Source organism: Podarcis cretensis (assembly GCF_951804945.1).
Source record: "Podarcis cretensis genome assembly, chromosome: 5".
In the NCBI taxonomy this organism is placed as follows: domain Eukaryota; kingdom Metazoa; phylum Chordata; class Lepidosauria; order Squamata; family Lacertidae; genus Podarcis; species Podarcis cretensis.
The window spans coordinates 93436687-93454170 of NC_137174.1; the positions used below are offsets into that span (position 1 = coordinate 93436687).

The 17484-nt window shown below is 44.7% G+C and overlaps 1 protein-coding gene and 1 long non-coding RNA gene across 2 annotated transcripts in view; one reads left to right on the forward strand and one right to left on the reverse strand.

Moving 5' to 3' along the window:
• Positions 1 to 375: 375 nt before the first annotated feature.
• The window catches only part of LOC307217233, a 37246-nt gene continuing 20137 nt past the window's right edge, over positions 376 to 17484 (forward strand). Inside the window, exon 1 of the long non-coding RNA XR_013839467.1 lies at positions 376 to 1060. This is a non-coding gene — a long non-coding RNA (uncharacterized lncRNA). The remainder of the gene's footprint in view (positions 1061 to 17484) is intronic.
• On the reverse strand, positions 3943 to 16367 carry LAMP3 (lysosomal associated membrane protein 3). Its single transcript, XM_079978126.1, has 6 exons — positions 16020 to 16367; positions 13612 to 14381; positions 11811 to 11933; positions 9316 to 9373; positions 6524 to 6691; positions 3943 to 4570 (listed from the first exon to the last, which is right to left on the reverse strand). Exons 1-6 carry the CDS (start codon positions 16069 to 16071, stop codon positions 4431 to 4433), a joined length of 1311 nt encoding a protein of 436 aa, XP_079834252.1. The 5' UTR covers positions 16072 to 16367; the 3' UTR covers positions 3943 to 4430.

Here is a 17484-nt window from a genome sequence, read left to right on the forward strand (position 1 = left end):
TGGTTTCCCCACACATCCCAGCCTTGTACAAGTTTATCGGTCAAAACCAAGTACGTACCCCGTTGTATCATTTGCGAAGAGTACAATTCCCACAATCTTCGGATGGAGGGCAGTGTATACGTTCAATATTTTAAAAAATAAATTTTTAATTGGGCAGGCTGTTAATCTACCCGATTCCACAGAAGCAAAGGAATGCAAAGGCAACAGGACAATGGGCAAAAACACAGAACACTTGAAAGAAAAAGAAAGAAAGAGAATTAAAATATAGTTTATCAATATTTATGTGAGGCAACCCATGCACTTTTTTATTTTTGGTGAAAAGAAATTTCTGTGCTACTTATATGGGAGATATATAGGAAAACAGGATTTTTTTTCTTGGCGGCTAAATATATGCAACGAAGGCGCCAGATGAGCCTCTCTGGGGAGAGCATTGCAGAAACAGGGAAGCACCGTACTAGACAAGGTTTGCCCAAAATGCAAACCAACGAAAACTTTGCCAATTATCCCCATTCTGTAGGTGTGACTGAGTGTTCATGGATTGTTCCAAAGAGCCAGATCAAGTTCAATACAGTATTACTCCTTGGTGCCTGGGTAATATGTGCTTCTGTACACTAGGTGGCAACCTATGTAATCATTTAGCAGTCTTGGAAAGCAATGCTGAGTTTTGTTGAAAAAGAGGTTGCTAAATAGCATTTAACGTGTGTAGAAGTTACTTGTCTATTTAGATTAGAAAACAACAATATGCAGCTTAATGTGAATCATCACAAGAATTTGTTCTCATTAAGCTTTAATTAAAAAAACAAACGAGACAGTGTTGTTGTTTAATGAGCCAATAAATAGGAGTTTTTACTGACATTAGGAGGACATATTTTAGTGTGATTAGGAAACTATTTTCTCCCCCTATGTATGGGAATTAGTAGTCCTCTTAATGGGGCTGAATATTTGCATGCATGTAAAATGTCTCTAATGCCAAAATAAATTTGACGTATTGCTACAGGAATGGAGAATATTCTACCTTCAGAGAAAGGAGGGCTCAAGGAAAAGGACTCCACCAATTTTGGTAAGCATTTCTCTTATAAACAAAAACAGTGTTCCAAGGATGACCTCTGAATCATGTTTTTGTCAAAATTATTGGCTCTGCTACTTAACCCAAAATCAGAAATAAACTGTATAATGCATTTATTATGCTTCAGTCAGACAAGAGTCACAGGACACTGCCTTCTTTACCATACACTTAAGTGATAATTGATTAAGTACTGTGACGTGCAATTTTGCCATGTATCTTCACAGCTAAGGAGCAAAAGCCTCAGCTTTTATTGAATTTACATCCTACCCTTCCTTCTATAGGAGCACTTGATGGCAATGTCAGGAGGCAGGGAGTTCCAAAGAGTAGCTGCTGCCACACTAAAATATCAATTTCTTACCCCTGTGGAATGAGTATTATGTGGCACCTGTAATTGTAAATAGCCTCTCTCTGTTGAATTTTAGATTGTAATCTTCTCAGGGCAGAGACCTGTTCTTTTTGCTTGTTACTCTGTAATAATAATAATTTATTATTTGTACCCCGCCCATCTGGCTGGGTTTCCCCAGCCACTCTGGGCGGCTTCCAACAAAGATTAAAAATACATTAAATGTATTGAATACACTGGTGGTGCCATCTTAATTAGGCACATGAGGGAGGGAGGAGTTAGCGTTTTCACATTTTACATACAGCTTGTCTACAATATCTAGTAAGGTTAATTCCCCTATCATTCCTTTTTCTGAAATTGTTTAGTTATCAGCAGGGCTTCTTCATAAACTGATGGTTTGCATTTGAAGCAAGCACCATAGAAAATGCATCCCTTGTGAGACATATGATCATGTGGAAGCCAAGATTCCAAACAAGAAGACACTATAAACAACTGAGGGTGGGGAAAGCGGTGAAGAATTTAGGAATGTCCCAGTGGATGAGATCCTTGCAACCCTAAAAAACAAAACCCCAATGACCTTTTATATAAATAGGGTTACATAACGTCAGTTGTTTACATTCGTCTCTCTCTGGAGACAATGGAGGAGTGCACATTTGGGAGTGAAGTCAAACTGTTGGAAGGTTGCAGCGCCTGCTGTGGCTGTAGAGACCGATATGGGAGGGACATGTTTTGTTGCAGCTGGGGCAAATGAAGGCGCACAGTTCTGCTGATGCAGGTACACCATGGCATTTCTTCTCTCTGCGCTCCTCCCAGTGGTCATTCCTCCTGTGGTCGCTGCTGTGGATGCTCAACCTGACTGTTTGACTCCAGGCACTGTGGTCCTCCGAAAGGGTTTCCCACAACAGCGAGGTTGATGTTGGCAGCCTTCATGCCACATTTACATATTTGTAGTGGTCTGGTGCCTGAAGCCAGCTCCCCATAGAGCACATCCTTGGGGATCCTGCCATCTTTATTCTGTGGACACGACCAAGCCAACGTAGACGTCGCTGAGACAGGAGTGCGAACATGCTGGGAATGTGGGTTTGGGAAAGCACAGACCGTTTTGCCATGTGACGCCCAAAATCTTGCTGACGCAGCACATGTGGAAGGCATTGAGGCATCAATTAAGGCCTAATGACTTCAATTATTTTTAAAAATATATTATTGTCATTATGCCCCTCCCCACAATGGTAACATTTTATAGCACTTTCACGACTCCTGTAATAGTAAAGCAGATAGTATGCCACTCTTCACAAGTAGCAGTAATTGTTTTTTCCTCTACGGAAATCACATCTATCAAACACTTTGAGGGGTGGGAGGGAACTCTTTGGCAAGGTTGCTTCAGTGTTAAAATTGTGAGGCTAACCTGGTGTGCCTTTTCTTGGACCCAAATGGCATGACCCCTGACAAACCCCTACAGTTGTCTGGAGACAGGATCTGCTCCCAGGGCCAGAGAAAGCTGAGGAGATGTCTCCATGTACCATTCTGGGAAGCTGCAAGCAGTGGCGAAGCTGCATGCTCCGCTACCGGGGGGGTTGGAGAGCAGGCGGGGGCGTGGCTGGCACCCCAGGGGGCGTGGTGCGCGTTCTGGGGGCATGACACGCTGCCCGTGGGGGTGTGGCACCTGGTGTGTGAGGGAGGTACGCGGCGCGTGTCCAGGGGGTGGGGGGCCACCACGATGGCACCCTACTGGAATAGTGGTGCCAGGGTAGGTCCAGTGGCGTAGCGTGGGGGGTGCAGGGGGGGGCCGGCCACACCGGGCGCAACATCTGGGGGTTAGGGTTAGGGGGCGCAAATCCATGGGTTAGGGGGCGCAAATCCACGAGTTAGGGGGCGCAAATTACTTGCCTTGCCCCGGGTGCTGACAACCCACGCTACGCCACTGGGTAGGTCCACTCCCTCTGCACTCCTGTTCTTCTGCCAGTGGCTCCATGTAATGTTGGGGAACTTACGAACCTGGGAGACACTCCACCCTACTATGTCTTGCATGTATGATTATAATAATGGCTTTTGTTTGGTTCTCTTGGTAAAGAGGCTTCAGGAGACCCGATGGGAAAGTGTTAAATGAGTCACTGCAGTGGAAGTGATGTTGCAAGTCATATACACAGGATTTCACAATGCAATCACTGCATTCCAAAAATAGTTGCGTGTCTTTACATTGCTCAAATCTAGATCTAATCAAACTATCTGAATAATAAATGCTACCACCTGCATCCACAAAAACAAATTCCCATCGCTCTGGCTACATGAGTCCATACTAGGTTTAGGACATGGGGAGTGGCACCTCCTTAATCAAAGCTGTGCTGGAATTTTCTTTTGAGGCCTTTGTCCAGAAAGGTGTAAAAACAGAGCTCCCTGGACCATTTTCTGTTCTGGCTCTCCTGGATCCACTCTGGCCTAAGACAGAGATGTGGGTGAGATGTGTATATGTTTCTGTATGTGTGAAAGATAGAGAAAAAGAGATTATTCTTATTAGGGATAGGACACAATTAAAGAAATTTTAGTTGGTTAATTTATTAATTTAATTATATTTGCATATGAGTAAAAACAACCATAGTTTGAAGCAAAAAGCATACACCCTTAGTTTATAGATGAGACAAGATAGAATGGAAGCATTCCCTGTTGTATGAGAGAAGGGGAAATGCTTTTTTGAAGATGGAAACCTGAAAAAATATTGTAAAAATCTGCTGCGTCCTCCTTAAAGGTCGTAGCCCTAGAGATAGATAGATAGATAGATATATATATATATATATATATATATATATATATATATATATATATATCTGCTCTTGTCTAAGCAGAAAGGCAAGTTATGAATATAGAAATAACAACATAATAGTGTCAATTTTCAAGTGCACACAAGTCAATACACAACACAATTTACGATTGTAGTTGCCACAATCAAATAAGTAGGCAGAAGCAGAGCGTTCCATTATCTACAACCTTTTCACTCGCTGCTGCACAGATCTTTAATGAAGTGGTTTAGATTCGTTCATAGCTTGAGGTGCGCTTTCTTCTGTAAATCGCACAGGTGGCAAAGACAATGACAAATAATCCTGCGAGACTGAGGCCCACGGTAACTGGAATTAATCTCTTGTTTCTGTCAAGAGCACATTCTTCCTCTGCAATAAAAATCAGGATGTTATGGCATATTACACAATTATCATATGCTTTCATCAGTTTCTTGCTCAGTAAAATACAGCTACTGATAATTATACAAAAACCCACAAGCACTGTCTGTAGAGCTGCCATTTTGGTCAGTTTTAATTTCTTGATGCATAGCATATCCTCTCCCCAATGCTCATGGAAGGCAACTTTTTTTAAAAAAGTTAATTGTTGTGAGGTAGGTTGGAACTTTTCCTAGCTTTAATGAGGGATTGAGCCATCAATCTATAGTCCATTTCAAACCATTATATTGGGCATGGCAGGGCTGCAAACTGGGAATTCTGTGGATCAGGCACTGGGAATTACAGTTCATTTTGGCTAGGAATTTACAAGAGACTCAGAATCCTCTTGACCTGGGAAGTCAGATGATGCTGGCAGACCAGTCTGGTTCAATGGAGAGCTTTAAACTTTTTTCAGTCTGGCAGTGCCGGATTTAGGGAGGATGGGCAGTTCCTTTGCACAGGGCGCTGAGCCGAGGGGGCACAAAATTGAGAAGATCCATAACTGAGAAGATCCATTGAGGGACGCCAGATTTTGGCCTCACACAGGGCACTATATTATGAAAGATTACCAAAGTATGCCCCTGAATCTTGTCGGTGTGGGGAGACTGCTTGGGTCTCTCTCTGCAGATCTAGATGTATGGTTTCCCTCTACCTGTCCTTTGCCTGAATGCCTTACATATTGGTTCCTCTTATCTGATACTAAATACTTTAATTGACAGTGGCTCCCAAATCCTTTTGGGAGAAGCTATGGCCCAGGGGTTGACCTTTCTGGGTTCAATACCTGGCATCCCCAGTTAAAAGGATGTCAGTAAGCAAGAGTGGAGGGGAAGACTCTTTGGACTGAAACTCCTCTGCCAAGTCTTCACATGTCTACAATATTGTGCCATGAACCCCACCCTGAGCAACAGCCTGGACTCTGACTGCAACAAGGAACGGTCATTGAGGTAGCTGGACCAACAGTATTGGAGGCAGAGGTGTTCGGTGCAGGCCAAGACGCCAGCATCATGGTCAGATCTGAGCTAGAGCTTATCAATGATCACCGAATTGAAATCTCATGAGTCAGTCATCTCTGAGCCTGCACTTCCCCAAAGAACTATCCACCCCCACATCACTGAGAATAATGCACAAGTATGTGAAAATAACAAACACAATTCATTACATGAATTGCAAAGATGTATGTTGGGCAAAGCTGCGTAATAGTGTGAATGTGCCAAGATACACACGCTAGAATGTTGACAAATTTTCATGAGGACTAAACAGAAATTTACAAGCTCAGTGCAGAAATGTGAACTGAACATTTCCTATCAGCCATCGCGTGGGTATGAGGATCTGGATCCCACCTTCTTGGTCCTCACTTGTTCAAATGAAGGTGTGGGTTATGCTTATAAATTGCAACGTGTGAATGGCACATCTCTCTGTGCAGCTGGGAATCCCGCACGTAAATGGCAGGGTCACAGATTGCACCCACAGTTGCATGCATACTGGTTTTGTTCAGACCATTGGCCGAAGGCACATTGGCTGGGGATAGCAAGTGGAATCCCCTTTCATGCATTCAGGTTACCTGCAATCCCCATGCAATTGTCAATTGCCGTGGGAAGGAGCTGCCATCTGCCACAGTCTCACGGGTTGCTATGTGCTTGCTGGTGAAATGAACAAACTAGCTATTCCAGTTAAGCTACAAATGAAAGCAAGGAATACTACCTGAGCCTGCATTTCATATGTTTTTTGAGAGAAAGTCCTTGATAATAACTTGAAACTGAACCATGCTTCACACAATGTTGATTGCAACAGGAGTGTCTAGCTGTTTAAAAACATGCTACTGGCCTGGACTTGCTCACAGTGGTGTGTTTAAATCAACTGAATGAGGAGTGCCTCAACACAGGTCCAGTGACAAGCACTGCTACCAACCTTTCCCAAACTGGTTGCCAACGATATTAAAGGCTTGAAGTTGAGAGCTGGAAAGCAGGAGTTGAAGGTTGTCGGACATCTCTATGGTTTGCATGCTGAGGCACTTGAAGCAATTCCCTAAAGGCACTGAAAAGAGCTGGTCGCTTTTAATTCCACTGTACAGCACACCTGAAGAATACAGAAATAAAAAGAAACGACAAATGGTGCTGTTGGAGGCAAAATCTTTCCTTGAATGAAGGGTCACCAACTGATGTGCAGTAGGCGCTGCATAGCTTGAGCTGTGATCTTATAACTCAGGATTTCCCAAACTTGGGTCTCCAGCTGGTTTTAGACTACAGTTCACATCATCCCCGACCACTGCTCCTACTAGCTAGGAATGGTGGGAGTTGCAGTCCAAAAACAGCTGTTGACTTAAGTTTGGGAAACCCCGCTATAGATCAAGCATGTTCCCCTGTTTGGTTTGCTGTTAGGTATGCTGCTTAGAGGATGAATTGCAGGCATAGCTGTCAACCTTCCCTTTTTTTGCGGGAAATTCCCTTATTCCAGCGCCATTTCCCGCTGCTTTCCGCTGCTATCCTGGATTGTTAGATATCCCGTAGACTGGCCCCAGGACAGGTGAGGCTGCTGATCCCTTATTTTCAAATCTGAAAGTTGACAGCTATGATTGCAGGCAGTTCAAATGCAAACACTAAGACCTCAGATCTGTTCAGGGGCTGAGATAACCCCCATGAGCGACCCAAAGCCACCATACAAATCCTCATTATCATAAGACTGTTTACCTGCCAACTGGCCAGCCAGTCTGCCACCCGTTTCTACTTAGAACTGGATGCCTGATGGTGTAAGGCAAATATGTTCCACATACGGCAGGCTACAGGTCCATCCATCTCCTCCAGTCCCAGAACTGTCTTTCCATAACACTAGTTCCACCTGACCACAGCAGACAAGACAGTGAGGACCCTCCACCGGCTCTGCTAAGACCAGCTTTCTCTTGGTTCCTCTTCTGGAGCTGTCTCCTACAGTGCCTGTTCCACCTGGTCATTAGACATTTGTGCAAATTTATGCAGAACTAGGGTCAAACTAGCTCTGCGCACACACTATACATTTAAAGCACATGACTTCTGAGAACTGGTTTCTTAAGGGTACTGGGGATTATAGCTTTGTGAGGGGTATACTACAGTTCCCAGGATTGGAGAGGGGTTTCATGTGTTGCTATTATTCAACTGACTCTTAGTGGATGATTATTCAGGAAAAGAACAGCCTGCTACAATTCTAATTCTGCAGAGAGTCGGCTTCTTTGAAGTCAGTACTTTAAGAAGTACTCGAAATGTATGCTCAAGTTCCACTGACTTTGAGTACACCTATGGTGACCATGAGTGCATTTTTTTATCCTCATAAAATAAGCCTCAGAAGTGCAATCCAGAAAAAGTGCAGTGTGGTGGCGAGAAGGAAAGTCTTGACCCAGGAATCCTTAAATGCAATCTCACTTCTCCCACAAACTCATTACATACATAATGCAAGGCATGCAGCTTCAGCCCCCTCCACCGTCTAAGATGGTGCCTCTTGCCTCCACCAAAAAAATTACATTTATACATTTTTAAGGCATTTATAAAATCTTTTGAGTGCTGGTGTATTTTTTCCTGAAATCCTCATCATGTTATTGAGCTGTGTAAAATTTCAAAGAGATCTAATCATTGGTTATGGAAGAAAAATAAAATAAAATGTACACAAGGCCGAGGATCTCAAGAGGGACAGAAACGCAGATTTCATGAAACTTTGAAGTGCTATAAAATCGAAACCGTTTGTGATAGAGGGGAAAACATTAAGTGTCTTTCTTTCAACCATAAGGGAAGGGTGTACACCAAGTTTCATCAAAATCCAAGATGGTGGGTGGCATGGCCGTGTTGAACTGACGTGGAATGACCCACACAGCAGAAATAATGCAGGAGGCAGTAGTTAGAAGTTACCAGTCTCTGCAGCCCCAGCAGTGGTGGGGCATGTTTAGTTGGTGCCTGGGGTGGGTTGGCAGGGCACAGAGGGCTAAGGGATCCTGTATTGCCAGCCCAGCACCCACCGTATCATCTCAGCCTTGCAAAGTGGCTCGGGGAGGGTGGCTTACGAAGGACACAGCAGCCATGCACTCTTTGATCCTAGCCTTGCAAAGTGGCACAGGGCTGGTAGGGTGGTGTGAGCAGCGCCCCGCAGAAAAATGCGCCCAGGGCCATCACCCTGGCAGCCCCTGCCCATGCTATGCTCCTGAGCCACAGCAGGCGCTGTGATCCTCTAGTGGTTTAACTTCACCCCCAGAGGCACACTCCATTGTCTCTCAAGACAGATGCATGTCAGCAGCTGGATAAAATTTAGCCGAATACCACCCAATATAATTTTTTGGGGGGCGGAGCATAATATTAGGGAAAATTGCTTGGAAATATGTGTTCAGTTTAGTGCACAAAAATGTGTATATTAAGAGAAATGTAAGCAAATTGCATGCAAATTTTCATGATTTATTTTTTTTAAAAAATGCAAATTGATTTGGAAACATGTCAGACTGAAGGCTAGAGAAAATAGAAGCTGAGAGAAAATGAAACGGAAAGCTTGATTCATCCCCAGCACATCTTAAATCAATGCACACAGTAAAGTGCTGAAAAAGACAACTTCCTTTACATGCTACTCAAATGCCAGCTATGAGTTTTGGTGGCTCCGCGTGACCCAGTGCCTTGACTCTTAAGAGAAGCTTCAAGATTTCGTAATTGCTAACTGTTCAAAGGCAGGGGAAGAATCACCATGTCACTTACCCTCAGATGGTACAGTTAAAGAAGCTTCAATCACACTGACATAGTACACTTCTCCACTCTGGGGAAGAAAAAAAGAAAGGTGGGGGAGGAAGGAAGCAAGCATAGTTTTACTCAATATCACTGCTTACAATTTAGAAAACACAAGAAGATGCATAGAAGGTTCATGACCAAGGGCAGATAGAGGGAGTTCAGTGGAAACCAACTAAAACCTTTTCCTATTCAGGCCACATATCCTCCTCTAATACAACAGAAGGGAGCCTTCTTTTGTGCTAGCTGCTTGTGAAGTGTATTTGCCCTTCATAGAGGACTGGAGTGTTCGACTCATGCTCTGTAGTTGGGAAGTACGATGTGCATGTCTGTAAAAGCAGTTCCTTGGTCCACATGGTACCTGCAGCAGGGATGTAGCCATGCTCCCCGGGCGCTTTAGAGCAAAACATTTAGAACTGGAACCTTTGCCCATATAATAACAAAGCCTCCAAGCCAGTGCTGGCCCTACCATTAGGTAAAGCAAGGGGAAATGCTTCACACACCAAGCGAATTTGGTATTTCTTGTGACATCCAAGAGGTGCCAGGGTACAAGAGGGGTAAGCACTCTCCTGAGGGCTCCAGGGTACATCAGAATATTTTTCATTTAGCAATGTTTATGACCAAGGCCAACTGTTGCAACCTTTTTTCTAGCCAGTGGGCCGGATTCCCTCATGGAGAATCTTTTGAGGGCCACATTTCAGTGGCAGATGAGGCCAGAGGCAACGGATATGACTCTTAACCTATGTGCAGTAGGCTACTCTGAGACACAGAAAAGCCTGACCTTTCTACCACACACTGTCTCCCCATCCTCCATCTTTGCCAAGGCAAAAGCAGTCAAAGGGCATGGCTGGTGAGGGCAGTGGCTCGGGGAAAGTCCCAAGGGCCCAACAGAGCACTGGAAGTCTGGCTGTATTTGGTTCCCAGGCCTGAAGTTCCCCATTCCTGTTCTGGAAGCTTCCTGAAAGCCATTTCTGAGCAGCCCCAAAGCAGGCTAGACACTTTCATTTTTTCTCTCTGGCTGTGTCTACACTGTAACTTTAAAACACATTTGAAGCATGTTCTTTACCTCAAATAATTCTAAGCACTGCTGTTTTCATACCCACCAAGTGTCCCAGAAAAAGTTTTTATTTTTATTTATACTCCACCCATCTGGGTTTCCCCAGCCAAAGTGACCTCATGCGTTCTTGTCCCCCCCCCCCAAAGGGCCTTTTGGGCACCTTGCAAGATGGCACCCCCCAAAAGTGTTTTTTTCAGGGTGAGATTGCCACGCAGCTTACGTAACTTCCTTGGGATGTGCCCTGGAAGACGTGCATCCTGGTTTTTGATCTGAAAAAGTTGGGCAGCATGAGTTTTCCCCTCATAGAGTTACAGTTCCCAACATCGCTTAACAAACCTGAGGGGGGAAAATGTGCTTCAAATATGCTTTAAAGGTATAGCAAGTAAGCAGCTTCTCCCTCCCACACACTTCACAATCCAATTTTTGTAGCACACAACACCTGATCTCAGGTTATGCATGTGTCATATTATTGGAAGGCACACTCTGTACAAACTCACATCTAACTGATCAGAACAAGCCCTCTATAATAGTTTCTGAAAGGCACACACACACACACACACACACACACACACACACACGGAATCTGGCAGCTGAATTCATGCCTGCATATATTTCAAAGAGCAGGTTCAAATTCAACAGCCTCTGAATGCTTATCTTAAAGAGGAGGCTGGATTGTGCAATGCTGCACCAATAGTTGCGTTGCTTCTGGAGGGTGTTGCTTGGGGTGGCCAACGCAAAATTTTACCTCGGCATCTTCACTGAAGCCACTCTGTGATGTGGCTCTCAACTACACAACAGTTTCTAAGGCTCTTACTTCAGTTAAACAACACCGCTCTCTTAAGAGCAGCTGGAGCAAACACTTAAAATTGGGTCTTTGTTTGACAACTAGGGTGTTGGTTTGGTTTGGCAAAGGGCCCTTCCAAACGAGGAGTTCTCACATGTCCCCTGTTGCGATAACAGAACACACACATCCCCTGACATGTTTAACGGGCAGTTGTACAACAATAAACATCCCTCTTCTTTCATCCCAATTTGCCTGCAGGGTGTTTACACAGCTTCTCGTGAATCATTTGCTTACCCCATATTTCTCAATGCATTTTCCTACTTAAGCTGCATTTCCGTTAGTTTGGCTTTTGAAGTGGATTTGCTGCTCCAGCGTGGCAGAGAAAGCTTTTTAATCCACTTTAAATGCACAAACCAGACGTTATTAGTAGGCCAACGTTAAAAACTTCCCGAAAAAATAGGGGTGAGCATGTGTAGAAACTAGCCTACTGAACGAAGGTAAAATTCATGCTCGACCACTGAAACCGAGCCAAAGCCAAATGTCAAATCACTTTCTTCAAGGAAAATTCCCAACGTTCTGGGATCCCCTCCTCACTCCCCCCAAAGCAACATCTAGTGAAATGTTTACCTTGGTGAAAGTAAAACGTATGAAGCCACCTTCAAATGAGATTTTCAGAGTTGACAGCCAAACCCCACACATTCCAATTGTACGTGTGGCGTTTGGGTTGATATTGAAGTATTCCAGGTTGTTCTGTAAAAGGGAAATGGCGCATGAATCCCAACACAACCTGACACATGCTTTCTTTCTAAAACAGGGGTGGCTAACCCACCCACTCAAATGTTGGGGGGCTCCCAAGTCCCATCAGTCCCACCCAGCACAGCCAATGGTCAGGGATGATGAGATTTATAGTCCTTTGCTAACCATTAGAAGTCCCATCTATTTCAACAACACTTGCTTCCGGCAGCACCTCTAGGAGCCTTTTCTTATACCCATCACATAGCTCAGGTCAGAATGGTTCTTGCACAGTCCCTTCTTGACACTCCCCATCTGAGTGGGCTGGCGCTGCTGGTCATTAATGGGGACGAAGAAGTGAGCTACAGGTTCACACACACCCCTTCCCAATACCTCCTCCACATACCTCCCTTGTCCTGATTTGGTGCTATGTCTGACCAATGACTTACGTCAGAGTTTGGTCACATCCTCAGCATTCACTGGCTGCCAATCAGCTATGGAGCTTAATTCAAGATACTTCTTTTGTTATATGAAACCCAATACAGCCTGGCACCAGAACACCTGAAAGGTTGTCTCACCCCTCAGGTACCTAGTTATATACCTGGTCACTGCACTCTACAGGTGAGGGCACCTTGAAGATACCCTCTTGCCAGGGGGTCCACTGCACACAATATAGGAACCATCCCTTCAAAGTTGTGGCATCTATCCTATGGAATCCCCTCCCCATGAATATTAGGCACTGTCTTTGTTGTCCTTCCTCTTTCACCAAGCTTTTATAGGTTGAGATCTTTCCCAGTCCGCATCTGCACTGGAATTGCTTTTAAAATCTATTAATTGTTTGTTTGTTGCCCTGGGCTCCTGGAGTATGAATTTAATCAATTCAAATACGTTTAAAGCACATAGCTTCCTCCAAAAGAGTCCTGGGTGCTGGGAATTGTAGTGCGGTGAGGTGTAAACTACAGTTCCTGTTATTTTTTGGGAGGGGGGAGGGAGGAAGGCATGTATCACTAAGTAGCACTAAGTCACTTGTTCCATTAGCACAAGGGTTCTTGCAATGAATCTCCTCCATCTCTCCCCCCGGCTCACCCCCTGAATCTGTTCTGGGGGTTCATGCCCTCCCATCAGATGTCAAGGAGATGAGTAATTAAATAACCTTTAGAAGACATCTGAAGGCAGCCCTGTATAGGTAAGCTTTTTAATGTTTAATGTTTTATTATGTTTTTATATATCTTGGAAGCTGCCCAGAGTGGCTGGGGCCAGTGGCGTAGCGTGGGTTGTCAGCACCCAGGGCAAGGCAAGTAATTTGCACCCCCTAACCGCTGGATTTACGCCCCCTAACCCTACCCCTAACCCTAACCCCCAGATGTTGCGCCCGGTGCGGCCGGCCCCCCCTGCACTCCCCACGCTACGCCACTGGCTGGGGCAATCCAGTCAGATGGGCAGGGTACAAATAAGAAATTAGTAGTAGCTGTTGTTAAGGCGAAGGGAGAAGTTCCATTGCATGAACAGAAATCCTTGCGCTGACTGCATGGCGGCATCAGATACTACCCATGCTATAGATGCAAACCTAAGGCTTTTCTGAAACAGCTTTTGGAACCCAGAATTACAATTCCTGGAATTAACTGATTGTTTTGATCTTTTGAATGAAAAAACCATGGGGGTGGGATTAATGGAAAAGGGGGAAGCTGCAGCTTACTGTTTTTCCATTTTTAGCTATCATTGTCAAGCCAACTGATGCTTTAATACACTCAGCAGTTCCATTAGAAACAGTATAAGCCCCCGTTGCAGCTGGCGATGGTTTGGGTGTGAGGGTTGGCCCAACTGGGGCTGTTGGCTCAGGAACAGTGGCTTTATGCCCAGATGACATCTTGCTGTGGGCTGTACTGTTTGCTCTTGGCGTTCCAGCTGGCACATGTTGTGTGATGCACTTGTCGCTTGTTCTAGCTACAGTCTTCGTTGCATTTCCTGCCTTCGCTGGCAAAGCAGGAGCTGCAGTGTTCCAGCTGTTTGGGGCTGCAGGTTGTGAAGCTGTCCTCTGAGCAGCTGCTGTCGTTTTTACGGCTCCGTGGATTCCAGCTTCATCAGTTTGCGTTTCAGATAGCACAGCTCTGCTTCTGGCAACAACTGTAGTTTTAGTCACTCTGCGACTTGCAGCTTGACTGGTTGGACTTGTGGGGTTCGCAGCTGCCTCTAGAGGAGTGGCTGCTGTGTTTACCTGTTTGTGGACTGAAACTTGTTTGGCTGGTGGTATAGAATCTGCTTTTACCATCTTAGTATCTTCAGGTAATGCTGACACTGACTGGGTTCTCTGGGTAGCCTCTTGTACAGATTGCTTGCCTATCTGTGTGACTGAAAATTCTGAATGACTGTATGGAAGAGTCGTGATCGTTTGATTGGCTCTCTGCAAGACTGAAATGGGCTGTGGCGTTGCTTCAACCTGCACCTCTCCACTGCAGGATAAAATAGCTGCAAACAAGCAGAGAGTAAGTTTAATCTCGTTTCCAAAAATCCCTTCCATTCTAAGCATCTCTCAGCTCGAGTCATGTCTCTGAAAAGACGGAGACATGGGAAGTGAGTAGGGCTGGGTGATATATGATCCAAAACCAGTCTCAAGTCCATATCATGATATCGGTTTCATAATTTTTGACCTGGCAATATATTGTAAATTATGATGTATGTTTGTGGACATGTGGTATGCAACAATCACCACGTGGGAAAAACCGTGAAGCCAGCCAATGCCTTTGCATAGCTTCATCCTTATTTCAGATATTGTGATATATAGCTGGTAATACATCACAAAATTGAAAAGTAGCTCTATCTTTACTTCAGACGTCGTGCTATATCAGTACATTGCAATGTTTAGCTGGTGATATATCGTGATGTTGAAAACCAGATATCGCCCAGACCTAGCAGTGATGACCTGTACACCTTTCCTCCTCAAATGCGTTGCTCTTAGGGCTCATCCACATTTCCCACTTGCCCCATGCCTAGAAAGTCCAATAGAAAGTCCAATGCAACGGTAAACAGCAGGTTTCCCCAGGAGAAAGCAATGGGGCAAGCAGAAGTATGTATGAGTCCTGTCTGTCTCAAGTGAATAAGACCTCCTGGGACACATTTATCTATGAAACCTAATATCACTCCCCACATAAGGAACTTGCAGCCCTGCAAAGGATCTGCTGATAGGTAGAAGAAAACTGACTCCAGGAGGCAAAAGATGCACATGTACAGTACTTGACTCTTCCACTAAAATCAATAGGACTGGAAAGTAGTTAGCTTAGGTTGGATCAAGCATTTTTATCAACAACGTTCTGCTGATTGAACTCAGGACCATAAACACCTCTGCATTTCCAATGTTTAAGTAGAATAAAATTGCCAGTTAGATCTAAAAAGAACTACTGTATTCTTTTCCCATGGAACCTTTTGTCAGGGAGTCTGACAAAATGGGCAAGATTGCCTGGCAAATCCTATGCATCCATTCTTCTACATTTGATTTCTGGGATATTTCCACAGTATTTTGTAACCTTGCAGTAGCCTGATACTCTCTCCGTATTTATCTTTAACATGTGTATTTGGTACAAAACAGAAAACATAACTGAGGTGTGCTCATATTTAGGCTTCTTTAGTAGACCAAACCACCCAGAAACTTAGATTTTCTATCAAAAACACTGCAGTAAACAACCCCATGCAGCTACTCTCTAAAGCCTCTTTGTACATGCCTTGTTTAGGGCAGGTCTGGGGAACTTTGGTCCCTCCTGATGTTTCTGAACTACAGCTCCCACCAACCCCAGCCAGCATAGCCAAAGATTATGGAAGTTACAGTCCAACAACATCTGGAGAGTCAAAGCTTTGCCACACCTGATTCAGGGCTGCAAGGAAGGTTAATGGCAGAAAAGCTCAAAGGTGGTTGTGGGGAGTGGATCTTGTCGCCAGATGATCCTGTACAGGCTTTCCCTACTCCTGCATAACAAGCTGTACCTGTAGAAAACACTATCTCTTTTAACATAGCTATTAAAGGCAAAGAAGAGCTAGAGAGTCTGTTGAATCCCTGTATCCTTACAAAGCAACACACAATACAGTGATAACTGGGTATACTGATCTACTCACCGCCAGCTGCAACCAGGAGGAGTTCCACAAACAGGTTCTTCTCCCAGCTCATGGTGAAGGAATTAAAGAGTAATATTCACGGATCAGATGCCCCAAGGAACCTTTGTACGTGTTGCTTCTTTCTTCTTCTTCTTCTTCCCTACAACCAGCCTAGCATGCCTCCTCTGGGAGACAAGAAGTTTGTTGTTCTCTTGCAAAAAGCTCCGAGCAAAGGGGAAGTCCAGCACAAGAACTGGAATGTTACATGCAAAGCAAGAATGGATTGTGGGGAAGCATCCTTGAACCGTTGAGAAAGTGCTTGAAGAACATTGGTGGAGCTGAAAGTGGAAGCAAGATTAGCATTGTTCTCCGCCCAGTGCATTTTAATTCTCCCTGACGTGCCTTGGGCTGCATTCACATCATGCATTTAAAACACTGTGATAGCACTTTAAACAGTCCTGACCTACCTACAAGAATCATGGGAGCTGTAGTTCACTAGGAGTGCTGAAAGTTGTTTGTTAGAACAGTGTTCCCCAACCTTGGGCCTCCAGCTGTTTTTGGACTACAACTCCCATCATCCCTCGCTAGCAAGACCAGTGGTCAAGGATGATGGGAATTATAGTCCAAAAACAGCTGGAGGCCCAAGGTTGGGGGACACTGTGTTAGAAGACCCCTTTTCCACTCACAGAACTACAGTTCCCAGGGTCCCATGGGAAGAGGGATTGACTGCAATCAGTTGTAGCTCTGTGAGGGGAATAGCGGGGTCTCCTCATAGCTCTTAGCACACTTAATGAACTACAACTCCCAGAATTCTTTGGGGGAAAGCATGATTGTTTAAAGTGGTATTGCACACTTTATATTCAGCGACTTTTGCAATTGGGAGGAGGTCATCAGGGATGGAGTGGAAGAAGGGAAGCATCAGACCTGTAGCTATTTTGGGGCGGGACTCAATCACATACTGGCAAATTCAGGTTGTGCAATGATAATTGACTGGGAGGTTTCGCACAAGAAACTTCACCCCAAACACTGGGCCTTTTGTGATAAGGAGTTGGGAAAATGCACTGGGAAAATGGGGGGCAACACTTGTTTTGAAGTGACATCATCTAACCTCCTTGCAAACAGTGAGAATGAATGCTAATTAAATAGCCAATATTGTCTAATCTCCCACTAAACAAAGCAGGAAAAATTCTCAATAAACAGGTCATCTGGAAGCACCCTAAGTCATGATGACTACGTGGCACTCCAAGTTACAAACTCTGCGACACAAAGATGCCTGCAAATGTGACATGAAGGTGGGCAGCATTAATCCCACTATATGGGAATCCCCTGCAGACGACTGCAGTGCCTGGAGACAGACAGGTCATGCATCCCATAGCAGTGACGAGAGGAGGAATGATGGAGGAGTGCAGAGAGAAGAAAGGCCATGGTGCATCTGCAGCAGCACAACTGGACACCTTCATCTGCCCCAGCTGCAACAAAACATGTC